General features: G+C 37.6%; 2 protein-coding genes across 3 annotated transcripts in view; one reads left to right on the forward strand and one right to left on the reverse strand.

Annotated features, from left to right (window-relative positions):
* The first annotated feature begins 633 nt into the window (after positions 1 to 633).
* The window catches only part of LOC145265470 (DDB1- and CUL4-associated factor 17-like), a 237,642-nt gene continuing 217,101 nt past the window's right edge, over positions 634 to 21,174 (forward strand). The window contains exon 1 of the mRNA XM_080121336.1: positions 634 to 678. The gene's annotated coding sequence lies outside the window, so the exon portion shown is untranslated. The remainder of the gene's footprint in view (positions 679 to 21,174) is intronic.
* LOC145265473 (opioid growth factor receptor-like protein 1) overlaps positions 14,581 to 21,174 on the reverse strand; it is a 53,696-nt gene continuing 47,102 nt past the window's right edge. Inside the window, exons 5-7 of one of the 2 annotated variants that reach the window (XM_080121340.1) lie at positions 18,185 to 18,327; positions 14,756 to 14,981; positions 14,581 to 14,725 (exon numbers count right to left, since the gene is read on the reverse strand). In XM_080121340.1, the coding sequence (XP_079977466.1) occupies positions 14,768 to 14,981; positions 18,185 to 18,327 (357 nt within the window). In that variant the 3' untranslated portion in view covers positions 14,581 to 14,725; positions 14,756 to 14,767. Of the gene's footprint in view, positions 14,982 to 18,184; positions 18,328 to 21,174 lie in introns of both variants that reach the window. The other variant, XM_080121339.1, reaches the window with a different exon arrangement.

Genomic DNA, 21,174 nt, shown 5'->3' on the forward strand with positions numbered 1-21,174 from the left:
AAGATTTTTTGTTACTTCGTACCTTTCTAATGTTTGCTACACCTGCCTCTTCTATATTTTTGGAGTCTTGCTTCTCTGAGATGATTCTTTGGCATTCCTTAGTCAATTGTTGAAGGGTTATGTTCGGTTCCTTTTCCAATCTGTTTAGTGCTGACGTCTGAGTTCAGCATCCTTGGTTGACACTAAGACTTGAATAAAAATCAGGATCTTAAAGTTGTCAGCCGTCAATAAGGATAGTCCGAAGTCGTGGTGTAATCTTGGTCTTCTTTGCAGGTCAGGTTGATGCATCTTTATTTTTATGGAATAAGCTGATTTTTGGACAGTATAATTCTATCAAAGATTTCACTGTCTCGTCAAAGGACAATTCACTTGTCTGTTTAGAGATGATGTAGTCCATGAACTTAATATATAGTGAGCCGTTTAGACCTGCCAAATTTGCTTTGTCTGGATCAAACACACAGACACAGAACAAGCTGTGTGCAGTAGCACACACGCATAGAGCAGAGCATGCGCAAACATAACATAACTTTGACACGCGTATATTTCCGGTGACCTTTGACATAACCTTTCGTTTACGTCCTTTTTCTCTCTCTCTTTTTTGCTTGACATCAAGCCATGCACACAATAAACCACGCGCTTCATAAGCATGCACTTGGAGAGCGACAGCAATAACATGAGGTAGGCTTGTATATTTTTCACATAAATATTGTTACTTGTAAGATGCATACACATAGAGCACACAATATGAACAATTCAAGACTGTCATATTTAAGCAATATATCACGTCAGGGTCACCAATTGTTGCGAGGCTATATAATGGTTGTCTTTATTTTTAAGTCGTGAACATGCATTATATAGCCTCGCAACAAATATGTTCCACAGCTCCCAATTTTTGTAATAAAAGATGAACCTTCATCTGCTCACTCCATGACTTGCAATCAATCCTAAATATATCATCAAATCTGCGAAAATAGGCTTTAATGGGCATGGAATATGTGCCTACATTAAAGATGGCTTTCTGTGTGGTAGGGATATCTCCAGAGAAGACCCTAATTTACCTTATATGTGCTTCCGGGTTGCACTTGCTTACACGACTGCATTTATATTTGCCCTCTATCACCTCACAACAGCAGAGTTACTATCTTTAAGAGTATATCTGAGAAAATTGACCACATCCTGTCTGCTCATCCTTCGGCTAACATCTACATTTGTGGTGACTTCAATGTCCACAATGTGGAATGGCTGACCCACTCAAACAAGACAGATGATGAGGGGAGGGTTCGTCATGATTTCTCTATTGCCTATGACCTCACTCAGATTGTTCACAAACCCACCTGTGTGCCCGATACTACCGGTCAGTATGCAAGCCTTCTAAACCTTTTTCTCACAACTTCCCCTGAGCTATGTTCATGTTCTATTCTATCTCCTCTAGGATCCTCCGACCACTCAGTTGTATCAGTTAAGATAAAAATGAAATGTATAAGTCTTCAGACGTACCTCTCTACCGTACTGTATATCGATAGTCTATGGCTGACTGGGATAGCTTCCATACATTTATACCTGATCTACCTCTGCATTTCATGTTTAAAAAGGATGTGTCCTCTGTAGTATCAGACCTGACCGAATGGTTAATTATAGGTATAGACCGATTCATACCATTTAAAAAATTCCAACAAAAACCTAACAGCCAGCCATGGTTCTCCCCAGAATGTGCTTCTGCCACTGCGCAAAGTAATCACTTTTTCCATAACTACCAACGTAATAGATGTACTGAGACTAAAGCTGCTTTCAGGACTGCCAGCAACCACTCTAAAAGAGGAATAAAAATGCAAAAGAGCTATATGCTCAGTCCGTTAAATCCAAAGTAGCTGAGAAGCGGCTTGGTTCCCAACAGTTTTAACAAATAGCAAACAGGATCCTGAACAGAAGCATGCACTCTATCCCAACCATCACCAATGGACCTGAGATCATCTTATCAGCATCAGATAAGGCCAAACTATTTGCAAAGAACTTTGCAGCTAATTCTACCCTATGCAACGAAGGCCATCAACTCTCCGTATTTCCTCCTATAACAGACAACACGCTATGCAGCATACACATATCTGTGCATGATGTCGCCAAGCTACTCAAGAACCTTGATTCCAGTAAAGCAACTGGCCCTGACGGAATTCCAATTATAGTGCTGAAAAAGCTTCAACCAGAACTTGCCTCCATACTTACAAAACTGTTTAAGCATTGCCTTAAGGAGAAGTGCTTCCCAACACCCTGGTAAACATCATCAGTATGCCCTGTATTTAAGAATTCAGGTGATAAGTCATCTCCCTCTCAGTACAGATCAATAAGTCTCCTGTGTGTTATGAGTAAGTTGCTGGAATCCATATTAAATAAAGAAGTAGTCAACCACCTCAGCAGAAATAACTTTCTTAGTGACATGCAATATGGTTTTCATTCTGCTAGATCTACATCAGATGTGCTAACGGTTATATCTCATACGATTAGTGAATCTCTTGACCAAGGTTTCTTTTCTAGGGCAATTTCTCTTGACATATCAAAAGCCTTTGATAAGGTATGACATAAGGGCCTATTCACAAGATTTCCAGCTACAGTATAACTGAAAATGTTTTCTCAATTATTAAATCATTTCTCATAGGCTCATAAGTGTAATGGTTGATGGGCAGAAATCAGAAGCCCACAGTATTAATGCTGATGTCCCTCAGGGGTCAATCCTGGGCCCAACTCTCTTCCTGATCTACATCAATTATCTCCTGAAACACATACTTAAATCATTCGTTGACATCTATGCTGATGACATGACCATCTACTTCACAAGATTTCCAGCTACGGTATAACTGGAAATGTTTTCTCAATCATTAAATCATTTCTCTCTGATAAGCTCATAAGAGTAGTGGTTGATGGGCAGTTATCAGAGGCCCTCAGTATTAATACTAGAGTCACTCAAATCACTTAAATCATTCGTTGACATCTATGCTGATGACACGACCATCTATGGCAACACATCAAAGGCTGTAAATGACAAAGTTCTTTCTAATTCTCTCTCCTCTGATCTTGAGCATATGGTACAGTGGAGGAAGGGGTGTCTGGTTACTTTTAATGCATCTAAAACCAAGCTTCTATCTTTACAGCATCAACGCTCTGATCCCCATCTGGCATTAATTTAAATGGATGGCTCTCGTCTTGAGGAGGCTCCATGTTTTGACAAGCTTCTGGGTTTGACCTTTACTCCTGATCTGAAATGGAACACGTGCATCAAATCTGTTGCCAAGGTCGCTGGAAAAATTCCAGTATATATCTCACTGCTGACGCAATTCTCTATCTATATAAAAGCCAAGTATTTCCAAGGATGAAGTACTGCTGCCATATCTGGGCAGGAGCTGCTAAAAACAGCCTATCCTGCCTTGACAGAATACAAAATATAGCCTAGTGTTCCCTGCAACCTCTTTCCCACAGAAGGGACGTTGCGAGCCTGTCGTTGTTTTATCGTTATTTCCATGGGAAATGCTTGTCTGAGCTCCAATCTCTGGTACCCCCTCGCCAATCTTTCATGAAAAACACCCGTCTAGCTGAAACCACTGTCAAAAATTTTCCCCACTCTTTATCTGTGCCAAAACCAAAACGTAGATTCCATGAACAAAGCCTCTTTCTTAGAAGTGCATTCCTGTGGAACTCTGTTCCATCTGCTTGTTTCCTACCTGACTACAACTTGGATGTCTTCAAGTCCAATATAAACAAATTCCTGATGAACTGCCCCCTTAAGTAAAACATTTTATCAGATTTCCATCACGAACAATTATTATGATATTGTCCAATTGATTACTGTACACACAATAACCCTTATCCCCGAGTGGCCTCCGGGCCTTAATAAGTGGTGACATCCATGTAAAAAAAAAAATAATAAAAAAAATAATATAACATTTAAAAACCAGTTTCTATTGAAACTTCCGTTTTCAATCTGAAAATAATTGGATTTCTAGGTGGTAGGGCTGCCATTTTAAAGATTAGAATGTGAATGTCTGTTGCAGAGAATTTCCCTTGGCTATTGTCCAGAATTCAATACTATCCATGCTGCTGGGAAGCGGAGAATGTCCATGCTGTTGTATTATGCGGACTAGTCAAAGGGTTAGTGATAACACTGAGAGAATATAGAGACACACGTGTGAACGGAACAAAAGCTTTATTAACACTGTGAAGGAGTAGTAGTTTTTTTAAAAACATTTTATGCTTCAATTTATTTATATTTTCAAATATTTATTTATTATGTTTGGTTTGGTTGTCTTGTTTTCTGGCATATCAACCCTATTCATGTTATTTAATGTCGCATTCAATAATTTTGAAAAAGCATTTTATGCTCCAAGCTGTTTATATTTTCAAATATTTATTCATGATATTTGGTTTGGTGGTTTTGTAGAGAAAAATTGCTTTCGTTTTTTACTTTGCAGAGCATGATTGAATTTTGTAAAGAGAAAGGAAAAAAAAACAATAACATCAACGTTTGGTGCATTTTTGATCAGAAAGCCAGTATCTTCGGATAACCTGATCAGGTAGCACCATTTTTCCATAAGAATGTGTTGATTGATTGATTACTGTTTGTTATGGCTTGCAATAAGCCACAAAGAACAACGGAATAGAGTTTAAACAATGTATTACTGGAACAACAATGTAAAAAGGTTACAATTGAAAAGAGTAGTAAATGTCACCGAGCAGGCGAGGGTCGCTCTGGTGTTTAATCCACACCTGGGATCAAAAGGTCTATGGTTTATATAATGGATAGAACAGTCCATTTGGGGGGGGGGGTGATTCCCCCACAACACCTCCCTTCCAAGCTGATTTCCGTGGTTGTGAAAATCAGTATTTCTTCCTTTTGGGGTTTCTGTGCGCTTCCTTTTTCTGCCGGAGCATCTCGGTTCTGACATCCCTTTTGGAGGGTCTATGTCAAAACAGTCATACACAGTTTCAGTCCCTCACTGCCGTCCTGCGGTGGTTCTTCTTGATCCTCATAGAAGCATTTCCTGATTTGGTTCAGGTGCCTCTTATGTTGGAACTTTGGGCCTTGAATGATGTATGTAACATGGCCGATTCTTCGTAAATGTTATTTCTAAAATGTCTAAAATACACGTTATCTCCACTGTTAAGCCGTTTCGTTGGCATTGTAGAGGTTCTGTTGTGTACTATGTGTTTGGGTAGCAGTTTATCAAATATGGATTTTATTTTCCATCCAAACATGGTTTCTGCTGGGGATCCTGCATCTGGTTTGTTCAGATTTCTTGTGATTCTGTAAACCTGCAGAAGTTGCTGAAGGGCCTTTTCTGTCGGTGTACCGGATGCCTTTTTTAATGCCCTTTTAAGCGTATCGACAAAGCGTTTGGCCTGGCCGTTGCTTCTGGCGTGGTACTGGGGTTTCGTAATATGCTTGACTTGATACGTCTCACAGAATTCTCTGAACTCTGTCGAGGTGAACTGTGTAGCGTTGTCGCTAACCAAACAGTCTACAACCCCAAACCGAGCAAACAATTCCAATAAAAAGTTTGTCGTTGTTGCCGTGGTCCGTTTTTTGCATCTTAGTACCTCTGGCCATTTAGAATAAGAGTCAACTACTATCAGGTAGTAAAAATCCTCCACAGGTCCCGCATAATTGATGTAGATCCTCAACCATGGTTGTTCAGCCTTAGGTCAAGGTTATCAGTGGTGCTTTTGCAGCCAAAGCACAGCCTTTGCATCTGTTCACCATAGCTGGCCAATAAACAAAACTTCTCATTAGGCTTTTCATTCTGTTTATTCCTGGATGCCCCATGTGAAAATCCTTGAGAATTCTTTTTTGAAGGGTTTGGGGGATGACAACCCTTTCACCATATAACAGTATTTCGTGGCAACCAGAAAAAATGTCTGAACTGGTGTCACCCAGTGCTAATTTCTGCTTCGTGGTTTGAATGAAATTGTCATTTAGGGATTCTGACTTAATTTCCTGAAGTGTGACCGGCAGTTCACAGATAATATTGTTTATCATGGTTTTTACATCACTATTAATACGTAGTGCCACGATTACTGAATCTTCAAGAGGTTCCATTTTGGCAGGAATCAGTCTCGATAGACCGTCTGCATGGGCTAGTTGTTTTGAGGGGAAAAATTGAATTGTAAAATTATAGTTCAGCAGAATAATTCCCCATCTTAATAGTCAGTTCGCAGTGAATGTTGGAAGTCCTTTTTTTGATCCAAAAATGGATATCAACGGCTTATGTTCGGTTTGTAGAAAAAAATGAAGCTTGTCAAAACACGGGGCCTCTCCCAGACGAGAGCCATCCATCCCAATTGATGCCAGATGGGGATCAGAGCGTTGATGATGTAAGGATAGGAGTTTGGTTTTAGACACATTAAAGGTAACCAGCCACGTCTTCCCCCACTGAACCACGCGCTCGAGATCAGAGGAGAGAGAATCAGAGAGAACTTTGTCATTTACAGCCTTTGATGTGTTGCCGTAGATGGTCGTGTCATCAGCATAGATGTCAACGAATGATTTAAGTATGTGTTTAGGGAGGTCATTGATGTAGATCAGGAAGAGAGTTGGGCCCAGGATTGACCCCTGAGGGACTCCAGCATTAATACTGCAGGCCTCTGATTTTTGTCCATCTACCACTACTCTTATGAGCCTATCGGAGAGAAATGATTTAATAATTGAGAAAACAATTCCAGTTATACCGTAGCTGGAAATCTTGTGAAGTAGACCCTTATGCCATACCTTGTCGAAGGCCTTTGATATGTCAAGAGCAATTGCCCTAGAAAGGAAGCCTTTGTCAAGAGATTCACTAATCCTGTGAGATATAACCGTTAGCACATTTGCGGTAGATCTTGCAGAGCGGAAACCATATTGTGTGTCACTAAGAAGGTTGTTTCTGCTGAGGTGGTTAACTATTTCTCTATTTAATATGGATTCCAGCAACTTACTCATAACACACAGGAGACTTATTGATCTGTACTGAGAGGGAGATGACTTATCACCTGAATTCTTAAATACAGGGCAAACTGATGAGGTCTTCCAGGGAGTCGGAAAGCACTTCTCCTTAAGGCAACGCTTAAACAGTTTCGTAAGTATGGGAGCAAGTTCTGGTTGAAGCTTTTTTAACACTATAATTGGGATGCCGTCAGGGCCAGTTGCTTTACTGGAATCAAGGTTCTTGATTAGTTTGGCAACCTCATGCACAGATATTTGTATGTTACCTAGCGTGTTCTGTGTTATAGGAGGAAATATGGGGAGTTGATGGCCTTCGTCGCATAGGGTAGAATTAGCTGCAAAGTTCTTTGCAAATAGTTTGGCCTTGTCTGATGCTGAAGAGATGATCTCAGGTCCATTGGTGATGGTTGGGATAGAGTGCATGCTTCTGTTCAGGATCCTGTTTGCTATTTGCCAAAATTGGTGGGAACCAAGCTGCTGATCAGCTACCTTGGATTTAACAGACTGGGCATATAACTCTCTTGCATTTTTTATTACTCTTTTAGAGTGGTTGCTGGCAGTCCTGAAAGCAGCTTTAGTCTCAGTGCATCTATTACGTTGGTAGCTATGGAAAAAGTGATTTCTGTGCGCGATAGCAGCAGCACATTCTGGGGAGAACCATGGCTGGTTGTTAGGTTTTTGTTGGAATTTTTTAGATGGTATGAATTGGTCTATGCCTACAATTAACCATTCAGTCAGATCTGATACTATAGAGGACACTTCCTTTTTAAACATGGAGTGCAGAGGTAAATCAGATATGAATGTACGGAAGCTATCCCAGTCAGCCATAGAGTATCGATATACAGTACGGTGGATGGGGTACGTCAGGGGACTTATTACATTTCGTTTTTATTTTAACTGATACAACTGAGTGGTCGGAGGATCCTAGAGGAGATAGAACGGAACATGAACATAGCTCAGGGGAAGTTGAGAGAAAAAGGTCTAGGAGGCTTGCATATTGACCGGGTTTATCGGGCACACGGGTGCGTTCGCGAACAATCTGAGTGAGGTCATAAGCAATGGCAAAATCATGACAAAACCTCCCCTCATCGTCTGTCTTATTTGAATGGATTAGCCATTCTACGTTATGGACGTTGAAGTCACCACAGATGTGGATGTTAGCCGAGGGATGTGCAGACAGGATGTGGTCTATTTTCTCAGATATGCTCTTAAAGATAGTAACTCTGCTGTTGTGGGGCCGAGAGACCAGGACAAAACTCAAAGAAAACCAACCTGCCTCCTCCCTTGAGGCTTGCATTTACGAATATCCGCGGGCTTAGAACTAACTTAGATGATGTTGAGTCATTTCTCCTTGTAAACACCCCGGATATCTTAGCATTAAGTGAAACTAACCTTCACTCCTCCATTCCCTCTAACCACTTTAAAATGCCTGGTTATCTCCCACTCTACCGTAAGGACTCGGACAGACATATGCATTGGCTTGGAGTCTATATTCGTAACACCCTCTCCCTGACTAGAGAAATAAAACTAGAATCAGACAACCAGGCCTTTATGTACTTCAGACTAAATATGCAACACAATATTAGCTACTTGTATTTTCTCTACCGCTCTCCCTCAAACCAAGACTGTACCCTAATAAATAAAGTCTCAGACAGCATAGATATAGCACTCTCCCTCGATACTAGCGCACAAGTACATGTATTTGGTGACTTCAATGTCCACCACAGTAACTGGCTAGGATTCTCTAATTACACAGATGTAGCTGGTAGCACAACACATAGCTTCTCTATATCCCATTCACTATCTCAGATGGTTACATTTCCGACACGTTTCCCAGACCAGCAAGATCACCATACCTCACTTCTAGATCTCTTTCTGACAACGGTTCCCGATGATTGTACAACAAATGCCCATAGCCCACTTGGGAATGCTGATCACGCTGTGATAATGGTAGAAATCGGCCTAAATTCTCACTTTAAAACTGAAGACCCACTACTCAAAACAACGAAGTATTACAAAAAGGCTGATTGGGAAGCCATCAGGGAACTCATCAGAGATGCCCCATGGCAAAATATCTTTACTCTTCCAGTGGAACAGTGTGCAAATGAGACCACTGAATGGTTCAAAACTGCAATTGAAGCACATGTTCCCGCACGGAAATTCTATAGCAAGCCCCACTCTCTCCAATGGTTTACTTCTGCTTGTGCAGCTGCCATTTGTCAAAGGCAGCATGCGTTCCGCAGATTATACCGACATAAGTCCAGCTCAAATAAACAGAAGTATATAGAAGCTAGAAATAATTGTAAGAGAGTGATAGAGACAGCTAAGACAGATTACTCTGAAACCACCAGAAAACGCATCGAAGCACAGAAATTAGGAACCCAGGATTTTTGGAAAATCTACAACAGCATAGTAAATAATGGGCAGTCAACTATTCCCCCACTATCAAACAATCATGAGGTTGCTTGCACGGCAACTGACAAGGCTAATCTGCTTGCCAGTCGGTTTGCCTCAAACTCCACACTGGACCCGGTACACCACTCCCTCCCAGACTTTCCTTTGCGAACAGATGCCACACTAAACAATTTGAAAATCACCCCTTCCCAGGTACATGCTATTATAAATAAACCTAGACACCTCAAAAGCATGTGGACCAGATCTCATCCCGGCTGTGCTATTAAAAAAATGCTCTGCCGAGGTTGCTCCAGTTCTCTCCAAACTTTACAATAAATGCCATAATGAATCTTGCTTTCCCGAGTGCTGGAAAACCGCTTCTGTGATACCAGTCTTCAAGAATTCTGGTGAAAGAACTGACCCACTAAATTATCGCCCCATTAGCCTCCTCCCACTTTTCGCCAAAATATTTGAGTCCTTAGTTAATCAAGCCCTAGTCCAGCACCTAACAGCTGCTAAACTCCTGACTGACAAACAATATGGATTCAGGCAAGCCCGTTCAACAGCAGATATCTTAACTGTAGTTTCTGAGTGTATATACCGTTCACTGGACAAAACAGGGGAGGGTAGAGCAGTAGCCCTTGATATATTTAAAGCTTTTGACAGGGTATGGCACGATGGTCTTCTAAGGAAAATTAGATCATATGGAATCACTGGAAGAATTCATAATGTAATTAAATCCTTCTTAAGTAAGAGAAAAATCCAAGTTGTCCTCGACGGTCATACATTTAAACAATATGACATAAATACGGGAGTTCCTCAGGGGTCTATCCTTGGACCTCTATTATTCCTGATATTCATAAATGACCTCCCTGATAAAATTGTTTCAGAGATGGGTATATTTTCCGATGACACCACTCTCTATAACAGATATGAGGGGAAAACAAATAAACACATATCCAAGGAAATGGCAGAAACACTAGAGCATGACCTCCAATCTGTAGTGGAAGTGGGACAAAAATGGATGGTCACATTCAATGCTGCTAAGACTAAGCTTGTTTCCTTCAATAACTACAAGAAACCTTCTCTACGACCAATAGCAATGACCAAGAACACATTGCCTGAAAGTACTTCTTTTAAACTCCTCGGCCTAACGTTTACAGGGAATATGAACTGGAATAGATACATTGAGAGCATTGCAAGGAAGGTTGGCTCCCTCTACCATGCTAGAAAACTACTTACGCCTGAAAGTATCCTGTACCTCTACAAGGCCACCATTCGCCCATGTATGGAGTACCGTTGTCACATCTGGGCTGGTGCATCTGCTGCTTGTCTCTCGCTCCTGGACAGGGTTTAAAAGAGAGTTGCCAACCTGATAGGTCCTGAACTGTCATCTAAGCTTCCGCCTCTGTCCCATCGACGATATGTTGCATCCCTCTGCCTGTTCTACAAATACTTTAATGGTGAATGCTCTGACGAACTGCAAACACTTGTACCTCCCCGACGTAACTACCCCCGACAAACCCGACAAGCTACTAAGTCTCATCCCTTTACAGTAGAGATCCCTAGTTGCAAGAAAGCCTTTTACTCCAATAGTTTCTTCCCCAGAACTGCGGGTCTTTAGAACTCCCTTCCGGGATTCTGCTTTCCCAACTGTACTGATATGCAGAAGTTCAAGTGTAATGTGAACAAATATCTTTCTACTCATCTCTCTTCATAATGCCCCTGCAAATTAAGTCCTTGATAGTAGCCCCCTGCTTCACAGTGGCACTGTGCCTTGTTTGGGGTGAAAATTGAATAAAAAATAAATAAATAAAAATAAAAATAAAAAATAAAGAGTATTCAGAGATATGGCAAGCTTTTCAATTGGTTTGGGTTGAAAATTTGATCTGCCAAGGGGTCAAAGTTCAAAAGATTTGACCTTTGTGGTGTCTAGCAAACATACTCAGCCAATTTTGGGTCTAAACATTTGAAATTTATACATAACAGGTATTTAGACATGCGGCAAGCATTTTAATCAATTTTGGGGCAAAAATTTGGCTGCGAAAATGTCAAAGTTGAAACAGTCTTTGCAGGTTCTACCAAATTCCTCCGTCAATTTTGGGTTTAAAGACTTGAAATTTTAGATGTAGATAATTTGGACATAGGTAAAACTTTGTATTTTGATTTGAGACCAAAATAATAAATGTTAAGGGGTCAAAATTGGGGTCAAATTTAATTGACCTTTGCAGTCTCTATGAAATTACTCAGACAAATTTTGGTTTAAACAGTTGAAATCTTACATAAATTTATGAAGTTATGGACAGATTTTGGTTTAAACAGTTGAAATCTTACATAAATTTATGAAGTTAAACTCTACCAAATTCCTTCGCTAATTTTGGGTCTAAACACTTGAAATTTTAGATGTAGGTTACTTGGACATGGATCAAACTTTTAATTTGATTTGAGCCCCAAAAAATAAATGTTAAGGGGTCAAAATTGGGGTCAATGTTTTAAAAATTTGAGTTCTGCCGTCTCTACTAAATTACTCAGCCAATATTTGGTCTAAACATTTGAAATTTTACATAAAGTGTATTTAGATATAGGGCAAGCTTTTTAATCTGTTTTTGGCTGAAAAATTAGCTGCCAAGATGTCAAAGTTCAAGAATTTGACTTTTGAAAACTCTACCAAACTCCTCCGCCAATTTTGGGTCTAAACACTTGAAATTTTAGATGTAGGTTACCTGGATATGAGTCAAACTTTTTAATATATATATACATATGCACATAAAGTTATGAACAGTAGATAGGGCCCAAGCAAAGTCGGGCTGAACTGCTACATATAAAAAAAAGTTTGCTACAAGTTGGAACACTGGTTTGTAAAGCATATGGGGAACTGCCTGAATGTATTCATACTATTGTATGAGCAAGGAAAGATAGTCCATTGCATAAGAAAAAAGGGTTTTACCATTTTCTTTATAATGCCTTCTCTATGACTATTTGTCCTATCAAGGCTTGAGTCTAGTTTAACCTACATAATGGTAATATTTTCATCACTGAAATTGAATGGGCTCAGATTTTTCATGAAAGTATTTTAAAAGGGTTAATTACTGTAAATCGATGCTGCAATCATCATTACAAGTTGTGTAATTTTTTTTGTAACGAACATAACAGTTATACTCCTCAGCATCATCATTAGCAGCAGCATCATATGTGGTTTGATATTCATTTTAGATGATGGTATGTGTTGGACAACTTTTAGAAATTAACTTCCAGATTAATCTATTTCTGGCCAGGTCTTTGTTCCTTTGTCTCTCAAATTCATCTTATTATTTCCTCCCATGTTTTCTTTGGCATTCACCTGTGGCAAACCATGCTACGTCAGTTGTTTTGCATCTAATAACCCAAGAACACTCATCCATTTTTTTTCAATGTTAACATTAAAGCCTCTTGTTCTGCATACATCTCCCTATATTGTCCAAATTTAAGAGCTTATCAGATCTAAGCTTGATTCATATTACACATCCATCTTATCATTCTCATATCGTTTCTTTCTATGCAACATACAGCATCACACGGCATACACATGCCTGATATACTCTCCCCTTGATCAACAGTGGTAACACTCTGCTAGTTAGTAATAGCAGAAGTTCCCTGAACTTATCCCATCCACTTCTGACTTTTGCAATCATACGAGCATTTGCTCCACCCTAACAAACTTAAGCAACCTCAATAGCTTCACCATCCAAATACACTTTCATCATATCTGATATTTTATTCGTCTCCATTATCTTAACACTTCTTGCACACAAACCAATTATCTCTCAATTTACTTGTAATTCTACTGCACTTCTTGTGGGACAAAACCTTACAAGTACTTCCACTACACTTCTAAAACTGTAAAATATTTATATCTTCTTGCAAACATTAATCTTTAGTAATATACTTGTTCATGTTATGACTTAATTATTATCTCCCTTGCATACATACACTGTAGTAGTAGTAGTAGTAGTAGTAGTAGGTTCCATGTTGCTTCCGTAACAACAACAGCACTATGCGAGCACAGCAACTTTTTTTGTAGATTTTTCCTGTAAATTTTTTTAGAAAAAGGAAACCCATATTTTATTTAGCATGTAAGAAATTAAAAAAAACAAAGACAAGAATAAACTAACAGAGATATCTGGTCAAACCATTAAAGAAATGGATGACAATATTGAGTGAACAAAATGCCTAAACATTCAGTACAAAATTTTTATCCTATCCGGCTTTTTAATTGTCTTGAATTATGTTTATTAAAGTGTTCTGATATCATGAACCTGTTCTGAGATACATATTTCAGCTTGTTAGCATCATTATCACAACTAACCACAGTTAGAGAGAGTATAAATTTCTCTTAGATGTGGAGGTACAATCTGATAAATCCATCTAAGCAAGAAGACTAGACATGAAAAACAAAAAAAAAAAAAACTGCCAAATAGTAGATTTCGCCGTCTCAACAGACCTCGGAGTGAAGATCAAAGAGGAATAAAAAAAAAAGTAAATATTGCCAGAGAACTAAAATAAATCTAGAACATAAAGAGAATTACTATGATACCGATGATTGTTAGAGAGCTAGAAACAGTCCTGAAAAAAAAAAAATAGAAAAAAAACAAAAAAACAAACAAACTAGGATTCATATTACTCCTAGACTTTTTCCATTGTTTCAGAACTCTTTCTAATCTAATACATAAAAGGTTATATGTCTCTCTGTCTCCATATTTTCAAACTCTATCTCTTCCGAAACTAAAAGTCGCAGAGCAGTGATAGGCACCTTAAATGATTGAATTTTTTTATGGACTATTCTTTTACGGGTCTTTAACCGGTAAAAATAGTTTTTATGGGCGTTAAAAATGGGTCAAAATTGAAAAAATCGTTATACATTTTGTACATTCATCTTAGTTTATTTTTCATTTTTAATCAGTTCATATACATGTCACGTTGGTAGAGTGGTAATGTCACCAGCTTTGATTACTACAATTTTGTTTTCAGTTTCGATTCTAGCTGATGGCACCCAAATACTTTTTTTTTTACTTTAAACAAAATCTGAACAAATTAAAATATCATATTTAAGCGTATTTTACAATTGGGTTTTCATGTATGCGTAGTTTATTTGTCTAGTTAAACAGATGAAATGATCATTGTCACACATGAAATGACAATAAGAAAAAGTGACTATAAAAAAAAGACCAGAACGTAAATGCATGTATGTATAAAAAGAATTTTATTTCATTTGGTTTTTGAATCGATCGTGAATAAGAACATTAGACGTGCAATTTTATGTCAATGAAAATATAACACTAATAATAATAAGCACAATAATAACACTAATAATAATAGTTATTATTATTGTTATTGTTATTATTATTATTATTATTATTATTATTATTATTACTAAGACATATGTAGGGAAACTATTATTTTTCTTTCTTTGTCTGGTAATATGTTAATCCATTGGTTAACAAAGGTGGATTTCAAGTTAGACAATTCATTGCGTTTGAAAATGAGATCCGAAAGATAAATGAGCCAGGTTGAGTTTAAATAGTGAAGGTCTAGTTCTTTAAACATCTTCAGGATTCTTGTGATGTAAGCGCCAAGAAATGGATTACTGAAAGAAGAAAAAAACAAAACAAAACAAAAAACAGAAAAAAACTAATAAAACAAGCAAAAAAATAAACATGATGCCAAACAATCTCAGGAAACATAAAACAAAATAAAAACAAAACATTATGGCAAAGTGTAAAGGGCTACATCTTACTAGATGAACACGTGACCCGTTACTAGATGAACACGTGACCCATTGGATCATCACCAATACCACAATTTATTCTACTTAGATTTCATCTAAAAATACATAAACTGTATCTTATGTACGCCATGAAAAGAAATTGGAATCTTAGGAAGATCTCCACCATTTCAGCAATTATAGGAGCAACTGGACTCATGAAAAAGAATTTCAAAAACTATATTGTAGATTTGTAGTTGCAGATTTCTTCTCTTGTATCTTTTCTTCTGGCCGTGTCGTTTTAGCAACTACCAACAAAGGAAAGCACTATTATAAAAAAAAAAACCCTCAAAATACAAACTTTAACACATTCTGCAGATATCTGTTATACTCTGGATCTGTATATGATACTATCGACCCTCAACGCTAACATCCACATCTTAGTCATCTGTCGAGGCCATGACTATCAATTGGGTCACCAGTTCGTTTGCTAAAACTCTCTCAATGTGCTCCAAGATACAACCTGCTGTCAACTGTCACAAACTGAAGACTGTCCGTATATTGTAAACTGTCATCACTATCTCCAACTCACACCCACTCCTAAACTGTCTGTAAACTAACTCTAAATATATTAACCTTTATGTCCGGTCTTTCATCTTTGTCACTGCCACACCTTGATTAACAATCCTATTTCCAATTGCCTTTGTGTGCCTTGGTGAATCACTTACTTCCTTTGTTTTTCTACTAATCTTACTTCCTGTTCTGCTGATCAACTATTTCCTCTTTTTGTTATAATTTTTACTTTAGTTTTTTATTTTTTCGATTCCTAACATTAGAGGGGGGGGTCCATAGTATCACAATAATGGATAAACATAAAAGAAAAAATAAACAACCTTGTTGTTTAATGTTTCATGTTCTTTGGAGTTTTATTCAGACAGCACTGTAATGTTATAGAAAGGATTCCAATCGCCTACTCCTCATGTGGATCTAGGAAAAAGCAACTGAACTCAAGGATATGCATTATACTGGGAGAAATGATAGAATGATACAATGGATGTGTAATATTAAACTTAAAGATAGGCTTTGATCTGATGACCTCAGTGGAATCTGGACAATATAGAAAGATGTGTGCAGAACAAGGCTTGGTAAAACTTGCGGAGTATGCACTGTTTTACGGTTGTTGTAAAAATGGAACGGAAATTTCAATTTTGTTCCGTTTTAAACTCAATACATTTTTACATTAAGTCTAACTCATCATTCACATTCGATATGTCAACTTGTTTGTTTTTTTGTTTTTGAGTATGCTGACAAGGTTGGGAGTGTCTATTCCGAAAGCCATTATTAACAGGGGGAGGTTGGGGATGTGTATTCTGAAAGCCATTATTAACAGAGGGAGGTTGGGGGTGTCTATACGGAAAGCCATTATTAACAGGGGGAGGTTGGGGATGTCTATTTTGTAAGCCGTTCATAACATGGGGAGGTTGGGATGTTTATTCGGTGTAAACGTTCCCGAAAGCCTATAAAAGTCGACAGTTCCAATGTGAATGGTGAATTGGACTTCTGTAAAAAAAAATACCAAAAAGGATACCAAATTGACTTTTTTCGTTTAAAAATCAAATTATTTTGTTTTTGTTAATAAATTTTATTTTTATAAAAAAAATCTTTTGTTTTTTTTTATAAAAAGTACAATTGTTGAATGTTATTCTTTCGATTACATTCGTTTTTTTTTTTTTTTGGAGGGGGGCACAATTAAAAAAAAAAAGATTAAAATGGAACGAAATTGAAATTTCTGTTCCATTTTTACAACAACCGTAAAACAGCGCATGCTCTGCAAGTTTGACTTAAGGCTTTATTGGTTTAGTCATATTGAAAGAATGGATGAGAGTTCTTGCTTTCGTAGATGTAGAACAGTTGAGATAGCAAGATTGGTTGCTAGGAGTAGGTCAAGGAAATGCTAGGAGGCAGAGATAAGGATGGTTTTGAGATAAATAAATACCTGGTCAGAGTTAGGTTAGTCTGGAAGTCAATTTCTTAAAGATGTCAGCATGTAATACAGACATAAAATGTTGTTTGTGTTATGTTGATTAATCGGACTATTATTCTCATCTTGGGTCTCATTAGCACAATGTTTCGGTCGCTGCAACCTGCGACCTTCTTCGGGTGTTGAGAACATGCTTCTTTTCCTACCAAGGAAAAAGAGGGTTGGCTCTGCATTACAAGAATTCGAACCGTTTGTTTGAGGGCGTGTCTGTAGATCATAAAGAAGGTTCAATCATCAATGGTCAAACGATTCGAATTCTTGTAATGCAGAGCCAACCCTCTTTTTCCTTAGTATGACAAGAAGCATGTTCTCAACACCTGAAGAAGGTCACAGGTTGCAACGACCGAAACGTTGTGCTAATAATAACAAAATAAGAATAATAGTCCGATAATTCAGCATAACAAGCATTCACATTTCAAAAATTCAGAATTGCATAAAATGTTGTTGATGATGATGATAATAATGTTGGAATGATTAATCGGAATCAGAAAAACCAGAAGTTTTGGGGGCATTGGAATCGGTATCAGAAAAGTTTAGCCAATTTCCGATTCCAAATTCCTATTTGCTGGTACTAAAGATAAAAGGATAAATATTTATTGATTTCAAACATCCAGCAAAACAATGACAAATTTATGTAAAATGGCACCAGAAAAAAAAATAGTTTGGTAAAAATAGCACAAAAATGACACAAATACACAAGTAAAAAATAGAAAGGAAAAGTTTATCAAAATAATGAACACAATACATAAAAGGAAAACCATTTGGAAATTAATTAAAAAGAAAATTATAGCTACATTTAAAAGCAGATAAAATCTCTCCACAAACCCCCTCCCATTAAATTCTAACTTTTTAAGTGATTTTAGAATTAGAATCGAAATCTGTAATGGTATCACAATCAGGAATTTCAACAGAATCAGTAATTGTATCAGAATTCAGAAAAAATATTGGAACCGTCACATCACTAGATGATGATGATGATGATCTATAGTAGTAACATCATCATTATCATAAGAAAATTTGAAAATTGAAATAGAGAACTATGTACCTATTAAGCAATTCCCATCTTTGATGGCACCTTATCGAGTCTTTGAATTGGTTATGCGGAGTGAGTTCCATTCCCCAAAAGTCGAGCATCATCTGAAAGGCCATCAGGACTCTTGTCTTTGCTTCCGAAGTCTTCTTGATTTGCTGGGAACATACAAAAAGAAAAATATATTATATTTTGGTTCCGTTGTCAAACTCTCACATGTTTAGCTTTTCCATTTTCAGATTTGAAGATGGAACTCTAGATAAATTGATTTTGATTCTGACCGGACTAAAAAAAATGAGTTAAGTAAAATATTTTTCTTTCTATCTTCAGAGTTTGAATATTACAGTCAACATGGCTATTTTACCTATAGTTAGATCGATACGAATGATAAAAAACAACTAACTTGAACAGCCACTCTCTTTCTTTCTTTGCTAACTTGCGATATGTTCTCTTATTTACTTCCAAAGGCAAGTAGTTTTCACAGGAATGTGTTAACTCAATATTTTTCAACTAATGAAAATAGTTTAAACTCCGAAATGTAACAAATCTATATCAAATTAACTAAATTTATAAAAACAGTGGTAATCAAATTTCTCCAGAATTCTCCAGCTGGTGCATTCGAATGACATAAGAATGTTTACCCCCCCTCCATGCTTTTGGCTAGGGATGGTGAAAAAAACTTCAAACTTTTAGATACAACTCCATCACCTCACACGCAGTTACACATGGACTCACAAGAAAAAGGTAAACCAACACACATACACAGTGCCATGCTGCCTGATACTCCCATACGTATATTCACATTAACGAATATATTGATATACACATATTGAAGCCTTCTGACTATTTACTCTACTTTCTTTACCAAATACGAATTTGCTCAAATGGACACTTACTGACTAATAAGAACTTTTATATTCTTCTAAAATTATAGATATAAAAATGTCTTGTTACAAAATGTTGTTTTTCTCCATTTTTTTATTTGTCAGACCCTGCTCAAGTTCTTAGTTAGCACTTGCTTGCTGATGACCCTGTAGCAACTATGCCGGAACCAAACTTGACAAGGAACATTTTTTAGAAGTCATCGTTTCCGGTTCTCAAAAAAATCATGTGACAGGAAATAAGGGACTTCTCCCTTCCTCTTTAGAAGGCTAGAGTTCGACGTAGTAGGATGGGTTTTCTTTTCGCAGCACTAAGCAAAGCCTTCACCACATGTGTACAAAATATGTAATTCTCCAGGACTAAGATGCCCAGAAAAAGGACCCTAAAAAAATGGCAACGCTTACAGCTAATGTAAGGAAAGCCCCACGGCATTTTCTTGTTGCAATTCGTAACGAACAAACTTTTAACTACTCCCATGAACTCTTATTATAAAAAACACGTGTTTTCAACACATGCTCTTACCATGAACTCTAAACCCATGTGGATTTTAACTATTCTATGAGCTCCTTTTTTTAATAACCTTTACTCCTTAAACCAGCTATTAAAAAAAACAATTTCCTCAGTCAGAAGGATTTCTACCCTAAGAACTCACTAGATAATAAACTTCTACTCCATGTAACTCTCCGATAAATAAATCTACATCATTATTTTTTTACGCCAATCTGACGGTATTTTTTATTTATTTTTCCAAGAAATATTTGTAAGTGACTTGTTGCCACTTTATCTCCATCACCGGTAACAGGTCGCTTCAACCCTAATATTCCTTAATATTTCATTTATTTGCACAATTGCCTGTATATATATGTGGCAACACCAGTGGAAAAGTTTTGCGCGTTTAATAGTTAAATGGCTTTCATTTACAAGCTCAAAGCTGATTGATGAAGGCATGCAGATTACCTCCCAGCTCGCCCAATTATACGTCACATGAGGAAGTAAATAAAAAGGTTAAACCCAGACATTTTCTTTTTGTTCTCTCTCTTCTGTATTTGAATGTCGAACTGGCAGCATACGGGCCTATTGGCACTAAAAAGATAACTAAAATCCATTGCAACTTAACGAACACAAACACACACAAGTCAGAAAGAGTGGCAACGTTGGTTGAAGTGAGTGTCCCTACTGATGGAGATCTGAACAGAGCTGAAAGAGAGAAACAGACCAAATATCAAGGTCTCATGTATGATATGAAAAGAAACTGGAATCTTAGGGAGATATCAATCATACCAGTTATTATAGGTGGCACAGGGCTTATGAAGAAGAACCTGAAGTCCTACCTAACTAATATTCCTAGTGAACTAAGCACAAAAGAGATCCAGACAATTGCACTTAAGGGAACACTGAGGATACTAAAAAGAGCTTTCGGTTGGTTTCAATAAAAAGCAGGGCAATGTTGACAGCTGGTATAGCTGCCCCATACCCAGCATTACAATCTTCAAAGAAAGAAAATAAAAGAGAAGCGAGAAAAACACACACAACATTTAAAAATTCTTCCAATTTCTCTCTGATATGAAGACTCTCTTTAATAACTTTTAATTAAGAAAAGATAACTCATATAATTGAGAGATAAGTTTTCATATGATATTTCAGACCCATGTGACACATAGCATTAACACTGTTGACATCTGAACTCTTCTATATCTCAACTAAAGACTCTGTACGAGCCTTTTTCAAGTCTCACACAAAACACACATTCATATTTCAAGCTGTCATATACATACGCGCACACAAACATACGCGCCCACGTCCACACATGTACACTTATTCACGTTCGCGTACATACACTCACATTCACGTATATATATACACACACGCTTACGTATACACATGTACTCACACACGCACACATGGACGACACCACTTCCGCTTTCTAAGGAAATACACATGCGCAAAAGACACTCCAGAAGCGAGTATAAAACATGGAGACAAGCTGTTTCTAATCCTCTTTTTAGGACTAGCTCTCGGCTAGAGAGGTTGGGCTAACCAACCGCCTCCCCTTTGGGAGGCGCATGCTCGCGCGTCGTCAACACCCCTGCGACTATGTATGGGGCACGAGCTAAAGACTGTAT

This window comes from Euprymna scolopes, chromosome 40 (genome assembly GCF_053919585.1).
Source record: "Euprymna scolopes isolate OS-2025 chromosome 40, ASM5391958v1, whole genome shotgun sequence".
Classification (NCBI taxonomy): Eukaryota; Metazoa; Mollusca; class Cephalopoda; order Sepiida; family Sepiolidae; genus Euprymna; species Euprymna scolopes.